At 41.6% G+C, this 22,913-nt stretch overlaps 1 protein-coding gene across 1 annotated transcript in view; it reads left to right on the top strand.

The window, feature by feature from the left end:
- GRPR (gastrin releasing peptide receptor) overlaps positions 1-16,246 on the top strand; it is a 37,064-nt gene extending 20,818 nt beyond the window's left edge. The window contains exons 2-3 of the mRNA NM_001192739.1: positions 13,643-13,994; positions 15,857-16,246. Coding sequence (NP_001179668.1) covers positions 13,643-13,994; positions 15,857-16,246 — 742 coding nt within the window. The remainder of the gene's footprint in view (positions 1-13,642; positions 13,995-15,856) is intronic.
- Positions 16,247-22,913: the final 6,667 nt, after the last annotated feature.

The raw sequence follows: 22,913 nt of genomic DNA, 5'->3' as shown, positions 1-22,913 counted from the left end.
CTTTCACTATAATCAAACATATTCTCTTACGTCTGTACCATGGTGACAACACTTTGTGTACTGGCCTAGCATCATCTGTTCTGAGTGTTCCATGAAGGGGAGTATACATGTGAGTACCATTCTCTTGTTCTACAAGAGCCTCCCCTGGGTATATCTCACTCCCTCAAGCAAATTTTAAATTCTTAGTGGCCAGGGACTTTTATATCCATAGTGCCAAGGAGAGCCTGAAATACTAAATTAGTATTTTAATGCGCTGATAAATTGACTAAGCATCTTGAGCCATGAGTGTTTAACACTGGAAGACCAGTGGCAGAGGTTAGTGGCCTGTCATCTTCATTATCACAAATTAATAAAGCCTAACAGGCAGTGCTGCGTGTAATGGAAGATGGGCTTTCCTCCGTCTAAAGAAGGAACCAACAGCTCTAATATGGACAGGCAGAGAGAAACAGAAATGTGAGCACTGATCACACATGCAAAGCACACAGGCCAGGGACCAGGAAACTTTCTGTAAAGGGCTGTGTGGTGGATATTTTTGGCTTTGTGGACCATGAGGGCCAGGGCCCTGTTGCAACCACTCACCTCTGCTTTTATGATGCAAAAGCAGCCATCGACATGATGTCAGCAAATGGTCATGGTTGAATTTCAGTACAACCTTATTTATGGACACTGAGATGGGAATTTCGTGTAATTTTCACATCATAAAGTATTCTTTTTCTTTTGATTTTTTTCTCTAACCATTTAAAATGTCAAAACCACTCTTAGCTCGTCTGCCATATGAAATAGGCAGAAAGCCAGGTTTGGCCAGACGACCTTAGTTTTCTGTTCCTGATACAGAGACATATACTTGCTTGCCAAAGTGGTCATTTAGTAGAGAGTTTTCAATTTAAATGGAGTAGGACCTTGGGGAATCCATGACCCTTGTCCAGTTAGCCAGGATAGATTTCCTAGGGGATATCATACAGACAGATCATACAGCTGTGTGATGCTTTACTTTATGAGGCACCATCATGTCAGACACAGTAGCTTTTGGATCATCAAAAGCTTGAGCATCAAGCCAACATCTTTAAGCCATGTGTCTTTTCCAGCAAGTCCTGAGTCCTCTGTGATGCTAAAAGTTATTTAAATAAAGAAAATGAGAGTTTTAAATCCTGGCTTAGTCAGTTCCAGCTCCCATGGGAGGTGGGCATTGGGGCAGAGCCTTCCTTTGGGGAAAGTAAAGATAGAAACATACACTGTGCCTCTCACCACTTCCTCCTAATATTCCACCATCACGCTTGGCACTGCCTCTTCCAAGGTCTTCTCATGATAGCCTCATGTAAGCAAGTCACCTTAAAATTGTTACAAAGGGAAATTGTGCTCAGGGGGAATCATTGCCTCAGTACCCCTAGGGATTCTTCTGGGCTTGAAATGGTTAGAAAAATAGGAAATGTTTGCGTCATAAGAGATATCTTGGCAAAAGCCTAATAAGATGGCTTCCAGAGTGGTTTGGGGATAAGTGAACTTTAAAGGAGGATTTGGCTGGGAGTGTGGCAGCAGAGGAGTGGGTTATTTTGAACATCGTGAACCCATTTCGTTATCTGAAAGTAAGACAGTACAGGCCAGACAAATTGGGTGTACAGTTCAAGATTTTAAGTTTTAATTATATATTTGTTCAATAAATAAAATAGGCATAAAATGAACAAGACATAGACCCAACCCTTAGAAAGCTTGTAGTCCTGTGAGCCAGGGTGTATGAGCCTTTTTAATTTCCAGGATGGAGTGAGAGAAAATGTCACTGAGTGTCCAGGGCTTGTGCTTCTCTTCACCTCATCTGTCTGTACCTAGTACAGGACCCTGCAAAAGTAGATGCTTAAGATACGCTTTTGACTATTAAAAGTGCTAGCGCTTGAGGAGTCAGGATGCTTTGCTTCGTTTAGGTGGGATGTGTTCCACTGCAGCTAGCCCTAGGAGGGATCTGTGAAGGCTGGAGCCCTGTCCTCTAGGGACCCCCAGGGCTCCTCGGAGCTAAACAGACATGGTGCCCAGAGAGGCCAGCTGGCATCTGCAAAGTGCTGCCTGCTGGCTAGAGGGGTCATGGGCATCTCAAGGCTATTAGACCCTAATGAAAGATACAAAATTGTATGCTCTGTACAAAAGACAAAGGAAAATTGGAAAGAAATATACCAAAACATCACATGTAAGACTTCTGGATGATTTTCTTCCCTTTTTTAAAAATTCTGACTAAATGTCTACAATGAGCTGTTAATGCTTTTGTATTAAATTTTTAAATGAAAAATGTTCAAATGAGCTAATTGCCTCTCAACCACCTTCCTTGACATTATCTTTGTTGAATCAAAGCAAATTTCCAATTGGTTTTTATGACACCCCCCCCCAAATTTCATGGTGACAAACTTCCAAACTCTTTTGCCCGCCCGCCCTCCCTCCCTCCTTCCCTCCCTCCCTTTTCCTTCCTTCCTTTCACTTATTATGTTTTGGAGGTTCACATTTAATAGAGCACTATTTATAGTAAAGTGAAAGTGAAAATCGCTCAGTTGTGTCCAACTCTTTGTGACCCCATGACTATACAGTCCGTGGAATTATCTAGGCCAGAATACTGGAGTGAGTAGCCTTTCCCTTCTCCAGGGGATCATCCCAACCCAAGAATCAAACCGGGGTCTCCTGCATTGCAGGCAGATTCTTTACCAACGGAGCTCTCAGGGAAGCCCAATTTATAGTAAGGATAACTTCAAAAGTACTGAATTTGGTTGAAGAGATGTCTGAATTTGAGCCCTAATTTTTCTAATGATCAGCTGTGTGACATTGGGCAAATTACAGGCCTCAGTTTTCTGATCTGTTAAAAGGGGATAGGGTATTTACTTTTCATAAGACTTGTAATTTTTGTAAGAGTGAAATGAAATAATGTGTTGACTTCTTTATGAAATGTTAGAATTCCCAGTCAAAAAAGTGAGTGTACCATTAGCATGATTGTTGTTCATGTTCATAAGGGAGCTGAGAGGATGTGGTTGAAATTGCAACTGATTGATGTTCTAGTGGACAGTCACTTGAAAAGTGTTGGGAGCTGTACCAGGCGCACAGGGCTAATAAGTTTGGGTTCAATAAAAATTAAAAGATTAATCTACAAAGTTGGCCCACCATTTCCCCCTGTATAAAACCTCTCACAAAAGGTAATTTAAATATAGTACTCATATTTTTGTAATTATACACAATGACTCATATGCCATGATGGTATTTTTGAGCTTTAATGATTCTTATTTGAAGAAGAAAAAAAATGATAATGTATTTTATTGAGATAATTTAGAAACTTAGAAATTCTATTTTTATTCTCAATAATTTGAAATATACTTAAAAACTGAAATTGTTTCATTTTTTGTGTATATATTTGATTTGACTGGATCAGAGGAAGAGTTAACATAGTGAATGCTGTTAGTGGTCCCTGGAGGTCACTTACAGATCTGGGCTTCCTGTGTTTCTCTGACAGAGGGTGATCCTGTCCAAGGTAAGATTTGGGGCAGGCCAGAGTATCCCCAAATTAATACTGCAGGACAGTTCTCTACCAAAGATGAACAGGAGTCAAGGGATAAACACCCCAACCTCCTCACACCTTGGTGGCAAGTTCTGGAATGTACTCACCATAGTCTCTCAGGGGGTCCCCAGCCGGCCTGTGATTCAGTTGCCTTGAGTGATACCCTTCATTGCCTTTCATCCCCTCCCTGTGCCACTTCCCCACCCCTTCCCCATGCTACCAGGGAGCCCCTCCCAAATAAACTACATGAACCCAAATCCTTGTCCCAGGCTCTGTTTGGGGATGAATGACAATTTATACAGACAATTTATGACCCAGAGCCTATTATACCCTCCACAATGGCAACCCACTCCAGTACTCTTGCCTGGAAAATCCCATGGACAGAGGAGCTTGGTAGGCTACATTCCATAGGGTCGCAAAGAGTCAGACACGACTAAGCGACTTCACTTTCACCCTCCACCATAGAGCATGGGTGATTTTTCTTCTGAATTCTCTGTGTATCTTCTATGCCACACAGTAGAGTAAATGCAGGCCATGTCTAAGAATAATTTACAGATGGGACTTATAAACGTTCTTCAAACTTTTTGGCTCATAAATTGCTGAAAAAAGTCTTGCAAGTTATATGTTCCTCTCTCCATAACATTTTTGAGGAATGGCCTTCGAACAACTTGTGCCAGGATGTTTGCAAACCTACTGAAATTTAACTGGGTTACTGCTTTCCTTTGTCATTTTAAACATACCCACTGGCAACTGTAATGTTTCATCCTGTTTATACCCCTTCCGATGGGCTCCCTTGCAGGATTAGCACCTAGCTTTGGAATTAGATCATCCCACTGAAACTCGTTTTTGGGCCCAGGTCTATAGTTGCTCAACTCTTTCTGCCAAAACACCATCAGATGTCCAACAGTCACTTGCGTCTCTCTTCCAATTTTATACCTCAGCTTCTACATCCCTCAGAACCCCGCACTTCTGAAACCTTCCCCATGTCCGTGGCTCTTTCTGTAAGCCTCCTTCCAGCCTTTGGTTTTTAGTCCTTCCCTGATGCCTTTTCACTTCTGCTCCAGTGTCTCACTAGGATGGCCTCTTTAGGCCCTGAGGACTCTCAATATACGAAGAGTCCAGGCCTCACTTTGGCCTCAGGCCATGGAGAACATCAGGGTGTACATATAAGGGTGAAAATGCAGGCAATTAGGTATAGCAGACTTGAAGAGGCAGAATATGAAATTTGTGTCTGTCTAGAAAGACACTATTTTCCCCATGGCTGTAGCAGGCAGGGAACAGACACCCTGATCCTTTCTTCGGGTTTCTTTCTTATTTCTAGTACCAGTGAAGGGGAGCAAAATTTGCCCCAAAATGTGCCTCATTGGCATAAAAATAATTTTAGACTTTTTTTTTTTTAAAGAAATAGCACATATAGGAGAAGCTCTTAAAAACTGCATAGAAGTTACCCTGTTATAGGACATATTTACATTTATGAGGGAAATCTCCATTCTAAGGTGATCTTTCTCTTGGTACCAGGAAAAAGAGGATGACTCTGAATGTCTAGAAACTTATCAATGTAGAAGGTATGGATTTAAATCTATATAATGAGCTTGTTCTTATTTACTGTGCTCTGCCTGATAAACTCCTATTACTGGCTCCCCTATCTTTTTGTCTTTAGGTGGAGATGGTATTTAAGGCAATGGCTTGGGCCTTTTCAGGGAGTTACTCAGTTTTCTTGGGTCTCTCCCATGTTGTCAAGGAGATATGCATGCTTAGTTGCTCAGTCATGTCCAACTCTTTGCAACCTCATGGACAGTAGCCCGCCAGGCTCCTTTGTCCATGGGATTTCCCAGGCAAGAATACTGGAGTGGGTTGCCATTTCCTCCTCCAGGGGATCTTCCCGACCCAGGGATCGAACCCACGTCTCTTGTATCTGCTACATTGGCAGGCAGATTCTTTACCACTGAGGCACCTGGGAAGCCCCCAAAGAAGTATACATGTTGTTAAACTTGTTTGTTTTTGTCTTGTTAAGCTGTCTTTTATTACGGGGGTCTTAGTCAAGAACTTAGAAGGGTAGAGGGAAAATGATTTTTCCTTCCCCACACTTGAAAGCCCACGTTGTGTGGTTAATCTCAGGACCATCATTATAGGAAGCAGTAGGGCCTGGTGGTAGAGGCTTAGGGGACAGGCTGCATGGGCTCCAATCTTGTATCCAATGCTCAGCACTGATAGCCTTGGAAAACTTACTTCATGTCAGTTCTCTCATCTGTAAAAGAGCGATAATGTTAGTACCTGCCACATAGAACTGCTGTGAAGATAAAAAGCAACATTTTAAACAAAACTCGTAGCATAGTCACCTGATCCATATGAAATCTCTAATAAATTTTAGCTACTATTATTGTTTTTAACAAAATTGATCTAACTGAAAACCAGGTACAAAATGGTCTTGTTCCTCTGTAGTCTGTTATTAGAAAGAAATCCCCACTTGGTAGCTGCAGAGTAAGCCTTTGAAGGAAGTGAAGAGGTAGAAGTCTAACTACTTGCACCCCAGATATCTCTTCCATCTGCTGGAGGAATAAACAAAAATACCTTTATTGGGAAACAGAGCTTTCCTTCCATAATCAGAGGTAGAACTCTACATACAGGGAGGTGATCTCACTGACTTCAGCCCATACTAAAGAGCAAATGACTGATGTACACTCCCTTCCTCAAAGCAGGGCTTGATGTCAGGCAGACAGTGGCCTTCTACAGTGGGTGAACACAGTGGAGGGGAAATTTTGATTCACAGAGAAGTAACTTCAGGATTTTACTCAGAGGTGGTCCTACGTGGATCCACAATCTGTGTCTTGGTCTCTTGGAAGAAAATGAGAAAAAGAAAAATCGTGATTACACTTTGTCGCACGGATCTTGATCCTCTGTCTTGGTCTGAGTTTAAAGCTCACTTCCTCCAGAGACAAGACAGTCTTCACTGCAGACTTAGGAAATCTTAGCTTATTAAGACCTTAGAAAATCTCCTGAAACCTTAGCTAAATCTTCTGGAAAGTGTGTTTGGGGACATTGGGCCCCACAGTGGAGTTTACTTCTACTCTTATTTTTATTTAAAAATAAGGATGAATTAAAAGTGAATAGCTCACCCTGTCACTGAATTCACATCAGAGGATCCCTTGTCATGTGCAGCTGAGGCAGCAGGGGTGGGTGCCCACTGTGTACAAGTCTCTACAGCAACTTGACTCTTCCCGGCACTTTCCAGATAATGGTGAGGAACTGCAGACTGGCATCTGATTGTGCATGACCTAGTTTTAATTAACCTCCCTAAATGAGCACATAGCTTAAAAATAATACTGCCAAAGCAAAGCAGAGCAAAATAAAATCCAATAGACTGTAGATGATACTAAAACCACAAGTCCAAGAGAACAATATAAACATAACAGAGAAGACGCTTCCTTCATTCCTGGTGGAGACTCGAATTAGATATGACACATTCAATTACATTAAAATTATAATAAAGTCTTTCCGATGACAAAAGGACTATTATTAAAATATATAACACATTATTTTAAGATTGCTACTTTACTCTTAGCTCATCTTTTACAAACTCTATATTTTAATGTAAGTTTTCTCCCCAAGCTGTTTATGAATTCCTGTATAATACCCACCCACATTCCACAATGAACATTTCCTAGATTTTATTCTTGCTCTTTGTAGCATATATGTATGTAAAGTATATAATAATAATATATATCTACCATATATATATATATATATATTTGTTTGTTTTGTTTTACTTTGCTGAACTCTAGAAAGTAAGGTACAAACATTCTGACCTTTCACTCCTAAGTATGTTTGTATATTTCCTAAGAACAAGGACACTCTTCTATATAACCCCAGTGCTGTTATCATACCCAGTGAAATTAACAATAATTCCTTCAGTTCAGTTCAGTCGCTCAGTCATGTCCGACTGTTTGCAACCCCATGGACAGCAGCACACCAAGCTTCCCTGTCCATCACCAACTCCTGAAGAAGTTTATACGTATGTATTCTATATATTGTGGAAAAACATTACTTGTTATATCTCTTTCACCTCCTTTAAGGTAGAATAGTAGCTCCCCTACATTCTTCTAAAACAATAATGTTGACTGTTTTGGTGAATCCAAGCTAGTTATCTACTAGAATGTGCCAGAATTGGATTTGTCTGATTGTTTCTTCATGGTAGATTCAGGTTAAAAATTGGAGGCAAGAACAGTTGTAGGCAATGCCATGTCTTTCCCATTGCATTGTATCAAGAGGCACAAGATCGCATATTGTCCCACTGTTGGTGATGGTAAGTTTGATCAGGGCCACATTATGAATTTCCTGGGCCCTTTGCACTTTTACCTTCATGGGATCCTTTCTCCGTAAAAAGCATAAAAATTTTTATTTTATAGTTGTATTGGCACAAAGATAACCATAATCCAAGATAGATTGTATTAAATTATTTTCTTCTGATTTTAAAAGGAATTAAGATATTCTATTGAGCCTCTAAAAATATCATGGGCCCCAGACCTATGCCTGTTCCACCTAATGGAGAAGTTCACCCTGGGTTTGACCACTTGATTAGAGGAGTAACCCCCAGACCTCCCCTACATAAAGGTACATTTTCCCTTTGTAATTAAGTAGTAATATGTGGGGAGCTCTTTGAGACTATGTGAGTATCTTGTTCCCCTAAACCTCTCCCTCAGTGGTTTTATCATTTTTGCCTGAATCAGTCATTACATTCAAGGTTGTAGGAGTTATATCCTATTCAGGGATGAGAATAGTGAAAGTGAAAGTATAGTCGCTCAGTCATGTCCGCCTCTTTGCGACCCCATGGACTGTAGCCCCCCAGGCTCCTCTGTCCATGGAGTTGGCTAGGCAAGAATACTGGAATGGATTGCCGTTTCCTTCTCCAAGGGATCTTCCCGACCCAGGGATGAGAATACTGAGGTTCCAAGAGTCTGTGATTTGTCTGAGATCATAAAACTAGTGGCTAGAATCACCATTAGGAACTAGGTCTCTGCTCCCCAATTCACAGTAGAGCCCTGAGGAAACTGAAGTATATTAAGAACGAGTGAAAAGAAGCACTGGAGTTTTTTGGTCCAGAGAGAAGAAGAGAAAAGGATGACTGTAATCTGTTACATACTTACAGATAACGGTTGGATGGGCACCAAGGAGCAGCAAGCTCTGCATTTGCAGAGTAATGGCTCAATGGAGGTAAGACTCCGTTGCTCTGGATTATAGTCATTTTACAAACCAGCTAATAATTGCCTCACATTTCTTCAGAAAAGTTCTTGGTGTTATTCTCAGGAGAAAATAAAGCCAAGGTTTAATAGTCTTGTCAAATCTTATTAGGTATTAGGATTCTAATTTAAATGCCGACACTGTATCAGTTACCCTAGAGACCTTTTAGTTCATTTTGTTTTCTCTTCACCTCAGCCCTCTCCAGGTAGCGTGCATTAGGATTGTAATGGAGGTTTTAAAATATTGTCATTCAACAATTCCTACAGACCTCGGTAGGTAATTATGAATACATAAGGGCTGAACTGCTGGATCCTTAAACATAAACAAACTGCCCGTGTTTGAATAAAAGACATACACTTCTGTGGGCAAAAGTTTCCAACCATGGGTGTGGGAGCCCACTACTTCCACTTGCCAAGAACCCCTTTGACACAATAATCTGGCACAGAGGACATTTTTGACCTTTCCAGTGTTTGCATAAGAAAAATGAAGCACAGATGTTTTCAGAAGTGGGAAGCACTTTCAGCCCCCTCTTATCAGAGGAGTGAATCGGTCAGTCTGTGGAAGAATGATTCTTACTAGGTGTGTGAAAGTGAATCTGTTGTCACTTATTTATGTGAAGTTGAAAATAAAAGACACATCTGCGAGTCACCTATCATTAATTTTAATTGATTAGCAAGTCATTGCTGAGCCTCTACTTTGAAATAAGTGGTATGCACAAGAGGGGACCTGGGGCATTTTCAATGATACAGAAGACAAGAAGAGGAGAAGATATAAACTTTTGACCTCAGAAACTTATGAAAAAATTATGTAGAAAAGACATGCCCATGGAAAGCTAGAAGCAATTGAAGGTAATGCAGAAGAAGCATAAAATGAGAAGAGTAAAATCAGACAAGTTAGAAGGAAAGGGAATCATCGATGTCTCGATTGGTCAGCAAAAGCTGTAAGATGGTACTTGTAAGCTGGAATTTGAAAAGATCGCCTTAAGATGAATGGAGCCTCTGGGATGGAGCATGAAGAAAGGAGGAGGCAAGAAAGTAATGGTGGATTTAGGAACTGGTCTGTGTCTTGAGAACAATTGAAAGTTGACAGCTCATTCTTTCAGAGGACAGCAAGCAGGGGATAATTTACGCAAAATGACCCTGGAAATAAAATCTGATGATAGCTTTAAATGACCAGCATGTCTAATTGTTCTAGATAAGGCTCTTTTGTTGATAGCGAATGGTGGCCACTTAAACCAACTCAAGTGAAAAGGGAACACGAGAATTTTAAGATTATAACAGGACACCTCTTGTACATTCAAAAGTAGTTCATGGGCCAGGAACCAAGGACCCTCTGTAGGACTCAGGGCCACATCATCTCAGCTTCTTCTTTTATGTTTCCCTCATTCTCCTTCTCTCACTCTACCTACTTTGGTTATTCATCTTGCCCTGATTGCTTCCTTGACATCATAACCTTTTATTTGTAGCATCTATGATTGACTGATTACATCCTCTCAATTTTTCAGTTTAAATGCTTAAGACAAAGAGAGGCTCTCTGGTAGCTGGCCAGACAGTTTATTGGCTGGTTTACAATATTGAGTATCCACCCTAGTTCAGCCGGCCATCACTCCTAAACAAGAACCACCCCTTGGGGATCTCCCTTCACTGGGAGCTCCAGGCAGAGCAGTCTAAACCAGAAGATATAGACTGATATGTTCCATGCTCTACAGAACCATTAGACTTCCAAGGAACATTTGGTATGTTACATACACATTTGTGAAATGGCTGATCTGTTTATCTCTAGGAAGAATTTACCCAGAGCATTCTTCTGAAAAAGCTGTAGTATCCTGAACAGACTTGGTTTAAATTGAATATTGACCTCACCACTTCTGAAACCATCTGCATTTCATTCAGTTTGTCACTGTAGAGTAGGGATAATAGCACCTACCTGTTAAAACGTAAGTGAGATCACGTAGATGCTATTCTCTGCCTGGCATAAGTCAAGAGCTTAGTGAATGGGATTTCCTTAATTTCTTTGAAATTTTATTAATATTCCATAACAAAATTGTTTGCAATGCATTTTTACTTATTTTTAAATTATACAAATGATATATGAATATTTTAAAGCAAACCCTAGATAGATATTATATTATTTCATTGGTAAATATTTTAGGGTGTGTTTTTAATAAAGTATTTTTTAAAACAGAATCACAATACCACTATTAAACCCATTACATTAAAAATAATTCCTTGATATCACCAGTACTAAATCTGTATTTTATTTTCTTCAGTAGTCTCAAAAATGTCTTCTTACGGTTGTTTGATTTGGATCAGAATCCAAAAGAAGGGATTTCCCTGGTTGTCCAGTAGTTAGGACTTCTTGTTCTCGCTGCCAGGGGCCTGAGTTCGATCCCTGGTCAGGGAACTAAGATCCTACATGCTGCACAGCATGGCCGAAAAATAAACTAAATTTTAAATCACGCAAAAGGGGTCTACACATTGCGCTACTGATATCAGTCAGTCTGTAACCGTTCTCACTGCTTTTTTATGCCTTATATTTGTTGAAAAAAATGGGGTCATTATTCCTGTAGAATTTTCTGTTTCAGGATTTGACTGACTGCATTATCTAGCTGGTTCTTCTATCCCCACATTTCTTGAAAACTGGTACATAGATCCAGAGGCTAATTTAGATTTAGATTCAAATTATTTTTCTGACAAAGCAATCAAAGAAATGTTTTATACTATCTTACATGTTTTAAAAGTTGTGAATTTGAAATAGTAGCTCAATATCTCATGGCATTTTGCACTTAGGAATACAGGATTCCCAAGAGGGAAGGAGGGAAGCCATTCCCTCTGGCTTCCGCTTCATGCATGAGGGGATCACCTTCCCTTGGAGAGTTAATTGTACTTGTGACTACCCATTTATCTCCAATTGATTTACCTAAGATATCTTTAATTATATACATCTTTGGCTGAGGATGTTCACATATCTTTCATTAAAAATATCGATTCCTTTCCTTCATTTTAAATTAGAAATTAAAATGTTTGAAATTATTAGTGACTAGAGAAAGCACCACAGGACTTTTGAAATGTTTGTTTTTTAAATTGTTTTAAGTGCACAAATGCAAATTATGGATGGAAAATCACACGCAGGTATACTGAAGCAGGACAATAGTGTTGTTCTGGAGTGTTGGGGATATCTGATAAATAGTCTCCTCTTCTTCCCTACCTGAAGTGGGAACAGAGAACTAGATATAAAAATGAGACAGATGATAAAAAATAATTGCTTCTCCATCTGATAAAGCTGTTTGGAGACTGTGACCTAGGTCCACAGCAATAATGGACTTGCAGACACCAACCGCCTGTATCAGAGGCACCATTTTCCTAGTTAGGGGCACGTAGATAAGCACAGGCCAGGTTCCTTTTCTCAAACTCACACCCCCTTCCCTGGAGGGAGGCAGCAAGTGAGGGAGCGGTCAGGATGCAGCCAAGAATGGCAACTCAGTGGAGGTTTAGCCAACTTGGAAACAAGTGGAGATAACTGTACCTCTCTCACTGAAGGCCATGATACAAAAGAATATCAGAGGCCGAACCTGGTGTCAACACAGCATTTTTAGCATTGAACACTCACACTTAGATGGTTCCAACTCATGTCAACTTCTACACTATAGCAGCTCATGTGCAGTGGAACAAATGTTTGTACAGTGTGTGCAGATCTTGATAGATACCAAGATAGATAAAGACCCAGTCTTTGCCCACCAGAAGTTCATCTTTTAGTGGGTTCTCAGACAAGTGGGCCCAAAATAGGTGTGTGGCCCACTGTGGTAGGTGTTGTATGGGTAGCTGGCAACCTCCAGACGTCAGCTCCTTCCAGGTCCACTTCAGCTTTCAAGCTATGGTCATGCTCTTCTTGGGCACTTCCTGCCCAGAGACAGAACCAGGTAGCAATTGAGATCACCCTCTTTTTGGGTGGCCCCAGCCAGTAACCAAGCAAGGTGGTGCTACAAGGGCTTGGCCATTTCCACTGAGATAGGACTCCCCCACTGGGCAATCTTTGCTTCTGAGCTTCCCATTGGGCTGGTGCAGGGTCACCAGCTGTCACAGTTACTGGGACTGAGAAATTTCCTGGGATGTAGGACTTCCAGTGCTAAAACTGGGAAATGCCCAGGGAAACTTGGATGGTTGGTCACTTTGGCTGGTGTACACCTTATCAGGTCTGCCTCAGGGTCTGACAGCTCCCTCTGCCCAGTCCTGCCTCCTCCCCTTTCCCCATACGTGTTCATCAACAATAAACTCTTTGTCCTCCTGACTTCATCTCAGTGTCTGCTCCCCAGAGCTCTACCTGCATACTGCAAGAGAAGATAAGGCCGAAAGAGAGTAGGAGGGCAGGGGAACAATTAGTTTGATAATTACAGCGATGCATCTGTGTATAACTTTTTCAGCGAACTATGTGTTCTTCAACCTTTGAGAAAGAAAAGAGGTGTCTGTAAATACTCAGTGACTAAAGTTTCCTAAACTGCATTTAAATACTCAAAATGAAAGCTTTGCCCAAAAAACAAAAAGCAACCAACCGTCTTGTTCCAGTGTCCTTTGTTAAACAAGCTCTGTTATTCATTTCTGTGATTTAAGAAAATAAAAGAAGCTTCAGCTTTTCTGAGAAGTATTCTTAAAATCAAGAGAGAATGGGGAGAGGGGGACATCCTTCAGAGCCGGGCTAGGATGAGGTGAGCAACGAGCTTGGTGGGCAGCATTTAAGGAGGCGCTCACTATGAGTTCAGAGTTGGCCTTGGGATGACCTTTCTTAAAGTATCGCACCTTAGGGGCCTCCCTGGCCTTGCCCTAGTCCAGATCCTGGCTTCCAGTTGGTAATAGTATTAAGCAACTTCCCTCTTTTCTGCCCCAGGTACAAAGCCATCGTGCGGCCAATGGATATCCAGGCCTCCCATGCCCTGCTGAAAATCTGCCTCAAAGCTGCACTGATCTGGATTGTCTCCATGCTGCTGGCCATCCCAGAGGCCGTGTTTTCTGACCTACATCCCTTCCATGAGGAAAGCACCAACCGGACCTTCATTAGCTGTGCCCCATACCCACACTCTAATGAGCTGCATCCCAAAATCCACTCCATGGCTTCCTTCCTGGTCTTCTACATCATCCCACTGTCGATCATCTCTGTTTACTACTATTTCATCGCCAGAAATCTGATCCAGAGTGCCTACAATCTCCCCGTGGAAGGGAATATACATGTCAAGAAGCAGGTGGGTGCTTAGGAGTAATTCATTTCCTCCTTGGGGATTCGATCCCTTGCTTATGTGTAGGACTCCATTGACAAGTTCCATATTTAAGTGGTCCTGCTGCCTGATTCTACAGTAGAAGAGGTGAGTGATCTGTGGCCAGATGGTAAACAGAGGCTCCTAGCTGCAGAAGACTCAGCATTCAGATGTCCCTTAGAATCTTGTTCTTTTACTTAAGGCTAGGTTTAGTGAGGTGCTGAGAACCTGAAAGCTTTGGAGTATGGGTTTGTTTCTGAGAAAAATCTGAAAAACATGTTGCTGCTGCTAAGTTGCTTCAGTCGTGTCCGACTCTGTGCGACCCCATAGACGGCAGCCCACCAGGCTCCCCCGTCCCTGGGATTCTCCAGGCAAGAACGCTGGAGTGGGTTGCCATTTCCTTCTCCAATGCATGAAAGTGAAAAGTGAAAGTGAAGTCGCTCAGTCATGTCCGACTCTGTGCAACCCCATGGACTGCAGCCTACCAGGCTCCTCCGTCCATGGGATTTTCCAGGCAAGAGTACTGGAGTGGGGTGCCATTGCCTTCTCCAAAAAAAAAAAAGCATGTTAGTGTTTTTTAAAAGATAAAATGTAGTGTCTCAGAGGATGTGCCTGCTTTAAACTCCAGTCGCATTCTTTGGGTAGGAAGAGGGTCACCATATGTGATAAGGCAGAAAGGGCTGGAAAATGAGGGTGGTTGAAGAAAAAGAAGTAGTTTGATTAAGATGGGTTCACATTGATTTGAGTTCAAATCCAGGCTTCCTGACCTACTCATTTACCCTCTCTGAGTTTCTTACCCATGATGAGGGTAATAACCCTTATATTAGAAGGCTGTTGGAGGATGACAAGAGGAGCATATATACCCCCAGGTGGTCCAGAATGCAGGATGCCCTCCATCTCTGTTAGCCTCTCTTCCCCAGTCCCCCCATCACCCCCATAATCTCATCCTGAGGTATAAATGGTAGAAACCACGGACTCTGGCTTTCTCCTCTGTGGCAATTTTGGCCTTCTAGTCCAAATGTAGATCGAGTGGTATTTATGATGGAAAGACAGAAAGACTCTCCCCTCATTTAAAATGTGTAGCCGACTTAGTTGGAGGCTTCACCTCTAAAATTCTCTTTTTTTTTCCACTCAATTATGGGGGGAAAGCAGCAGTCCTCAGTGAAACTCTCTCCCTGCTTGAAGGAGCTCTCAGTGGAGAACATTCATTGTATACCAAATTCTTGAAGGAGAATGATGTTTCCTCTTGCCGTAGCAAAGTGAGTTGGGAACAGAAGGAGAAGCTCAGCCCGCTTTTGTTTGAGACTCTTCCTATATTATATAGGTTAGAAATAACTTGAGATTAAAAAAAAAAAAGTAATAGGCAGTTATCTTAGTTTGGCCAATGGGGAAGAACAAAGCTTGGTCCTTTTTTAAGCATCAGAGGGAAGAAGAAATTATTAACTGTGGAGCCAAGGAAGACATGAAGTCATATGGCTGATAACTGCACCAATGCCCTCCTGAGGAAAAAGAGGGCACTTACTAGAATTTCATTGTGCAGTCCACTCAAGTGTGTAATCAACTTTGTTTAAAGAGCTGCTCTCACTGTACTCTGCTCATTCATTTCTGCTTCCTGGCATTTGCCTTTTTGTGTTTCTGACTGTTTTCTTTTTCTGTCTGTTTCTATTGCTTTTCTCTCCTCTGTTTCTCTTCTCTTCTCTCTCCTATGGAACTCATTTTCTGGGCCTTGTGAGCTCGTCCATTTCCCTAATGCATTTTCCCCTTCTTTTTCTCTGCCCACATCTTTGTCTCTGCATCCCCCACCCTGTCCCTTGGTCCCTCTGTCTCTCTGCGTGTGACTCTGTCCTCAGATCGAATCCAGGAAGCGCCTGGCCAAGACAGTGCTGGTGTTCGTGGGCCTCTTTGCCTTCTGCTGGCTCCCCAACCATATCATCTACCTGTATCGCTCCTACCACTACTCCGAGGTGGACACCTCCATGCTCCACTTCATCACCAGCATCTGCGCCCGCCTTCTGGCCTTCACCAACTCCTGCGTGAACCCTTTTGCCCTCTACCTGCTGAGCAAGAGTTTCAGGAAGCAGTTCAACACCCAGCTCCTCTGCTGCCGGCCTGGCCTGATGAGCCGGTCTCACAGTGCCGGCAGAAGTACCAGCTGCATGACCTCCTTCAAGAGCACCAACCCCTCCGCCGCCACCTTCAGCCTCATCAATGGAAACATCTGTCACGAGGGGTATGTCTAGACTCATCCTTGACCCTGCCCCCCTGGTTTTGCTTTATGGCTGGTGAGGAGCCCTTGTTTTGCTGGTTGTCTCTGTACCCTCCGAAGACCCTTTGGCAGGCTTGTGAGTGATCTGGGTGGGTAGAGGAGAGGCCCAAATGGGTCACTTGGAAGGCCTATCACGGCTTGCATTTTCCATTTCAACTTGTGGACGCTGCTTCGAAGGTAGAACAAACTTTCCCTTTTTAAGAAAAGGGAACAAATAGGAAATCTTTATTTTAAGCATTAAACCCAGATATACAGATGTGCTCAACTAAGTCAGAGAAACTGCCTGAACAACCAGATTTATATAGCAGAGAAGTTGCACACTGACTGCTTTCTGAAAAACTGCCCCTTGCCATTTCTTTAAGCAGAAGCGAGTGCTTTATGAATGTGATTTGAGTCATTTTTTCAGGAATATTTATAATCACAAACCAAGGGACTTATTTTTACACTTGTAATGGGAAAAGCCAACCCTCGGAGAGTCCCATGTATAAAGGACAGTCCCCAAATTGATAACACTGGAAGCCAATTTCAAACAAATCCCTGAGTTTCGATTATTTTTAAAAGACATAGCTGAGGATATAGGAAAAACACTCACCACATCATTTTAAGGCAAAAACACAACCAAACACACTGACACATATATCAAACCCACATGTGCCTGTGGAGTGACAGCTCTGACTCAGTGCAGGTCCTTTTTGCTATTACCCAGTTATAATCATCTGTGGTGCCATTACCATATTAGAGAAATCCTTTGGCTGGGGGGTGGGTGGGATTGATTATGTTATTTATTCATCAAAAATTTATAAAGATGCATAATAAGTATTTATTTTAGGCATATAGGTTTTCAGCCAACTGTATTGACGTCTATTTGGCTGTCCTTGTCTGCTACGCTGAAGAATGTGAGACGAAAAGGATCATATTGGAGTGGAAATAGAAACATGTTTACATTTAATGTCTGCTTTAGGTAAAGTCTGTGGCAGGAAATGAATTCAATGTCAGTAATATATGTTTCAGTCTCAGTATGTGTGAGAAAGTTGTAGGGGTCTCAGGTTTAAGAACTGACTGAAAGACAGATATATATACATTAAGTTTCTACTTATGAAGTATATTTATAAAACAGCCCATGTACAGGAAAATACTGGATTTAAATCTCCTTTGTTTTCCAACTGAGTAAAAGGATTTGACTCTCTTACTTTAGAAACCCTGAATCAAGTTTTTCTTTACTCAAGGATAGGCCAATTCTGCTAGGTTGCAAATGTGTTAACCCACTTTCAGATGAATCCAAATTCTGCAAATGTGCCCTCATGTGTAGCCCTCACACACTAAGACAGTTTTAGTTCCGTTTCTCTATCCAGGTGAGATAGAAGAGCCAGCTCTCTTTTCCACATGGCGTATTTCATAAGATTTTTGTTTCAGCTTAGGAGCTGGGACCAAGACTGTTGTCAAGATCCGTACCTATAATTGTGTTAGCTGGAATGAACCTCTGCACTTCTGTTTGCCACATGCACTTATATAGTGTACACACCTGCTTTCCTGGCACTCCATATTACATGGGGCCATTTGAAAAGAAGACAGGTAGTGTAGCTGAAAGAACCAAGATTTTTAGCTTGATGTCCCAGCTCTGTCTCTAGTCATGTATGTGTGTGTGTGTATATATAGATATGAGTATCATTTTTTAAAATCTCTAGAATGAGAAGACAGTTCCACCTATTGCTAAGATCCTCTGAGCCCCATCATCTCTAGGTCTGTCTCTAAAGCATGTATGTAACCACCTGCCCGCATTTGTCCTGCCTCTGCCACCTTTGCAACAATTCCTCTTGAGAAATCCAATCCTACGCCATTCTACACGCATGTTCACATTAGTGGAGTGGAAGGAGATAGAGAATTCCATCGCTTGGAATAATCTGTATGAATGACGTCCCATTAGCTTGCTGTATTTTGTAATTAGAGCTGAAAGAGACAGTAGAAAACACATTACTTGATCTCCTCATTGTGCAAAGAGTACTCTTCCTGTTCACAGTTCTTCACCCTCCATGCACCTGTTATCTTGAACTGCTGCTCACAGTTTTACCCTTAGCTTTCTTCAAAACTCTTGAGTCTAAGTGACTCCATACCTAGTTAGTTGCTAAAGTGTCTGTTTTCCTAGCATGACTTGTTCAAGCATCTCTGATCTACCTGCTTCCAAAGATGTTTTGGGAGTAGGACTTATCTTAATGCCTCCAGTTAACATCATAGGCATAGACTTTGGCTTCCTTTCTAGCTTCTGAATAAACAGAAGATTGATATCTAGCTCTAGCTATGTGTTCTTAGGCAAATCTTATCACCTCTTTGAGACTCTTGAATGAAAAGGTTGGAGGAGGTCTTTGCCAGACAGTGACCTATAGGACTGGTCACATTATTTTGTGAATCAACTGATGACGCCAGCCTTCTCAGTGGAATGAACTTAGCCAGGCCCTTCTCTAGAGAAGTCAAATTTTTATTTTACCTCCAGAACCTAAAATCACAGTGTGAGACACCCAAGCCCCCATGCGGTATCACGTCTGTGTTAGGGTTTAGCATGGCAGGGGCTGGAGCTAAGACATTTCACGCCTGGCTTCCAAAGATAATCACGTTTAGCACTATGTCTTTGGTGAGGAGGGAAAAAAATCAATTTTGGCTGTAGAAAACCATCTGTGTTTATTCAATTGACAGACACTACCTTTCAATCTATCTTAAATTGAGCCTCCCCGAGGCAGGCAGCTCAACAGTGATAGATTAAGCAATAAACAAAGCAATCTTCCCACCAAGGGCTGCTGCAGGCAGGGATTTTCCAGAGCAAGATGGTCCTCCCTGCCCTGCGCAGACAAGGCCCCGCCTTGTCATTGACATGATGATTCCCCATAAATGTGAATGGCCAAATCCTCTTCTTCTAACTGCCCTCACGCTCCCCCACTGAACATGATCTTCTGCCTCATTAACAAGCCCTGGATTTCCCTGCTTTGCTCCACAGTTTGGTTTCCTCTAGAAGGATGGAGAAACCTTGGATAAACAAACAGTTTAGAGACTCCTTCGCACAAACCAAGTTCAGCTTGTTATGAAAATATACATTGAATAGAAATAAATGAACTTACCCACAGGGCCCACTTAAGTTAAAAGTCTTCATTTGTGCCCAAAGTGGCAGCCAGTTATTGCTTTTGGAGTCTATTCATGTGCCAAGTAGCTTTTGATAATAGTGATTAGCTTTGTTTGGGGACTACAAGAATGACATCCTCAATCTATGGACTGCTAAATCAAGATAGCTAAATCATTTTTCCCAGGAGCCAGGTAGAAACAATGCTCTGGTGACCTGACTGTATAAGAGTGGTATAATTGTACAAACTCTTGTGATTAGATGGGGAGGTACAAACTTTCTTGCCATTTGTGACCTTCACACCCACACCAGGAAGGAGCTGTCATCACAGAGTAGTTTAGAATTAACCCTGGGTTGTTGGGCAGAATGAAACACATTTGGCCTATTTGTCTAATATTTGACTGAATTTTCATAAAATGGATTAACAGATGAAAACAAAGGAATTAGTCACTCCCCTGGGACCAAACTTTGTGTGAGCTAGTCAATGAAACCAAGCCCTAACAAACTCTACTTCATTCTGAATCTAGATGGTCATTTCTCTAAGCCCCCACCTCAACAACCACCTCCTGCCCCACAGGCCCAACACAAACACAATCATCATATCAAGCAATCTCTTACCATGATTTTGGCCTTCAAAAACACCCATTTTTAGGTGAGGGCTAAGCATTAACTGGCAGTCAACAGATTGCACACTGAGAACAAGCTTTTCTCATGTGAAAGTTGACATCAGAAATGCATTCGGTGGAATTTATCTAAATTTCTAAAAAGTTTCAGAAATCCTCAGTTGAAGTATTACATATCCACAATTAATTCAAAAAAGGCTTTGCAGTGACCTAGTGTTCATGGTCTGTAAAGCACTTTTATACTCATTGACTCATCTTATCCAAGCCTTTGTTGCTGGCCAGAGAGCTGCTGTACATCCTTTCCTGTGGAAATTTGTAAAGGACATTGACTCGTGACCGTCCACGATTAGATTAAAAGGCCTAGGGAACTATGAGGCTGAAGCATGAACCTGGCTATTGGCCCACACTGATGTTCAGAAAGGTGATTTCATGTGGTTCGATGTAATGTGATCTCATTCATTCTCATGGCCCGTTCTGTGCCTATTGAAGAACAGCTGATCATTGCCACCCATTTTACAGGACAGTCTCTTGCCCAAGTGAGTCTATTTAACTTGGCACAAGGGAGTGAGTGGTTTCATCACTGGTTGCCTCAAGAGAGGCATACTACTTGGAACAGCATTCTCCATCTGAATGGAGTTCTGCCATTCTAGAAGTGCTGGAAGGAAGGGGCTCAACTTCCCCGGGCCCCAAGGATGTGTCACATGCAGTGCTGAGCACATTGCTGTTCATCCTCACCAGCACCTTGAAGAACATTCAGAAGATGAAGCCGAGGTGCAGGGGGACTGATTCACGGCTCCAGGGCCACCTGGAACAACTGAATGACAGAGCATTAACCTGGGCCTGCCTCTGTCTTATGTCCTCATCTGTTCAACTGCTCAGTGTTGCTCCCCAAATCCAGGCCACATGAGAAGTTTGTTCATGGAACCTCATAGACCCACTCTGCATTTTGTCTAAAGGCCTGAACTAGTGATAATGTCAAGTAATATACAATAAGGGCACCAAAGATGTTTGTAAGCACGTAAGTTAAGGACAGAAGCTGAAGCACAGCACAAAATAAGTGGGCAAGGAAGTCCGTTAGCTCAGTTGCCCCCAGAGACACAATTCAGTTGCAGTTGGTGGCCCTGGTTCTGTGACTTACTGAGGAGGAGAAAACCTTGGTGAAGGGCCATGTTCACAGAGAGCACCCCAGTGAGAGTAGTCAGTCCAGGCATCCTTCTTCAGATCAGGGTTAGTTGAGGAAAAGGTGTCAGGAAGAGGTAGAGCCACTTACTTTCCCCAAGAAAGAGTAAAACATGACAGTGGATGGTTCCTGAAGTCTGGAGACACCGGCCACATGAATAGCCTTGAATACAAAACTATCTCCTGGACTAAGGGACCACGTCGTGGGCTCAGATGTGGACCTGGGTGTCTGGGTGCCTGACCTTAAGGGCCCTGTTATAATCCCAGATGCCTCTGCCTCTCTGCTGTCTCTCAGCTCGTGTTCTAGAAGATAAGATTATTTTCCTTTTCCCCTCAAATTTAAATTTCATTCCCAGAGCCATATAGTGCCATGGAAGGACGCACATAATTTTATGGTCTTTTAAAAGGACCATTTTAATGGACAGTAAAACCTCACACATTCAACACCTGATTAACTCCCAGACAAGCTTGAAAATTTTGGTATAATCCAGGATTTCAGTGTTCAGACTGCATTATATAATTGGGCCTGTAGTGAATCCAGATTTTTCATCACTTTACTTCAATTTTAGCTATTGATATTGACAACATTAAGGAAGTTAAACTCATTTTCTTAAAGAAAAATTTTTTCCTGTAATTTTGGCTTAACTGATTAAAACATGACGTTTTTGCATCTGAGTCAACAGGGTTTTGGTAATAAAATTTGTTTAAATGGTCAATTCAGTGAGTTGTAAAAATATCTGGCACAAACTTATTTAATGTCATTTTCTGTTTTGTTTTAAATATTAGATTCATATTTTGTAAATTATAATTGTACTTGTTACTCTTAACTGTAAATATTTATTGCATTAAAAACGTGCACTGTATTAAATAACTCAGAACAAGTATAAATAATGTCATGGCTTGGCTTTGCCTAGACTCCTAAGAGTAATGAATTATTTATAAGAAATTCACAATAATAATATAAATGATTCAGATCCTTTTAAATGTGCAAACTTAACTGTGTGACCTTGTAAAATTCTATCTATGAAGCGTGCTCATTAATTGTACTCTTATTTTTCAAGAAATGTTCCCAGTGCTTCTATTACATTGTACCTGGCCTGTATAACATTAAGTCAAATCCAATGTAGTAAGCTGAATATTCAAGTCACAGAAGATAAGAAATGTGTTTTGTTTCTTAATATAATAAAGCATAATTTATGAAATGGACCGATGCATGTATGCAGTGTTCAATAAAAACATAGCTGTTGCATGAGTGTAGTCTGTGGCTATACGCCCCAGAGTTCCTTGGTTCCAGAACCATCTACATCAGAAGCACCCAAATCAACTCCTATTGACTTTGGAACATCTGAGGATGTGGCCTAAAAATCAGCATTTTAAAACACCCTAGGAGACTCCTTAGAACATGAGAGTTTTGTTTCATTAAATGTCTAAAATATATATATTTAACTTTTGAAGAAGTAAGCTGGTCTCATGATTCAAAATTGAAAGCACAGAAAGGAAATCAGTGAGAAGACACTAGGCTACTGCAGTCCGCTATCCTCACGGTCAGCATCCATCATCACCTTCCTCCAAAGGGTGGCCACTGTTATTAGCGTCTTACGTGTGTATACTCCAGGACATTATGTATGCATATGAAAATAAACACAAATGTGTGTTTTCCAGCATCCCACCACTATTTGACATTTTAGAGAAACCATAGCATATTATACTTGGGCTTCCCTGGTGGCTCAGCT

This window comes from Bos taurus, chromosome X (assembly GCF_002263795.3).
Source record: "Bos taurus isolate L1 Dominette 01449 registration number 42190680 breed Hereford chromosome X, ARS-UCD2.0, whole genome shotgun sequence".
Taxonomy (NCBI): Eukaryota; Metazoa; Chordata; class Mammalia; order Artiodactyla; family Bovidae; genus Bos; species Bos taurus.
Note: the sequence above shows the minus strand (reverse complement) of the source record. Positions and strands in the feature narration are given on the sequence as shown.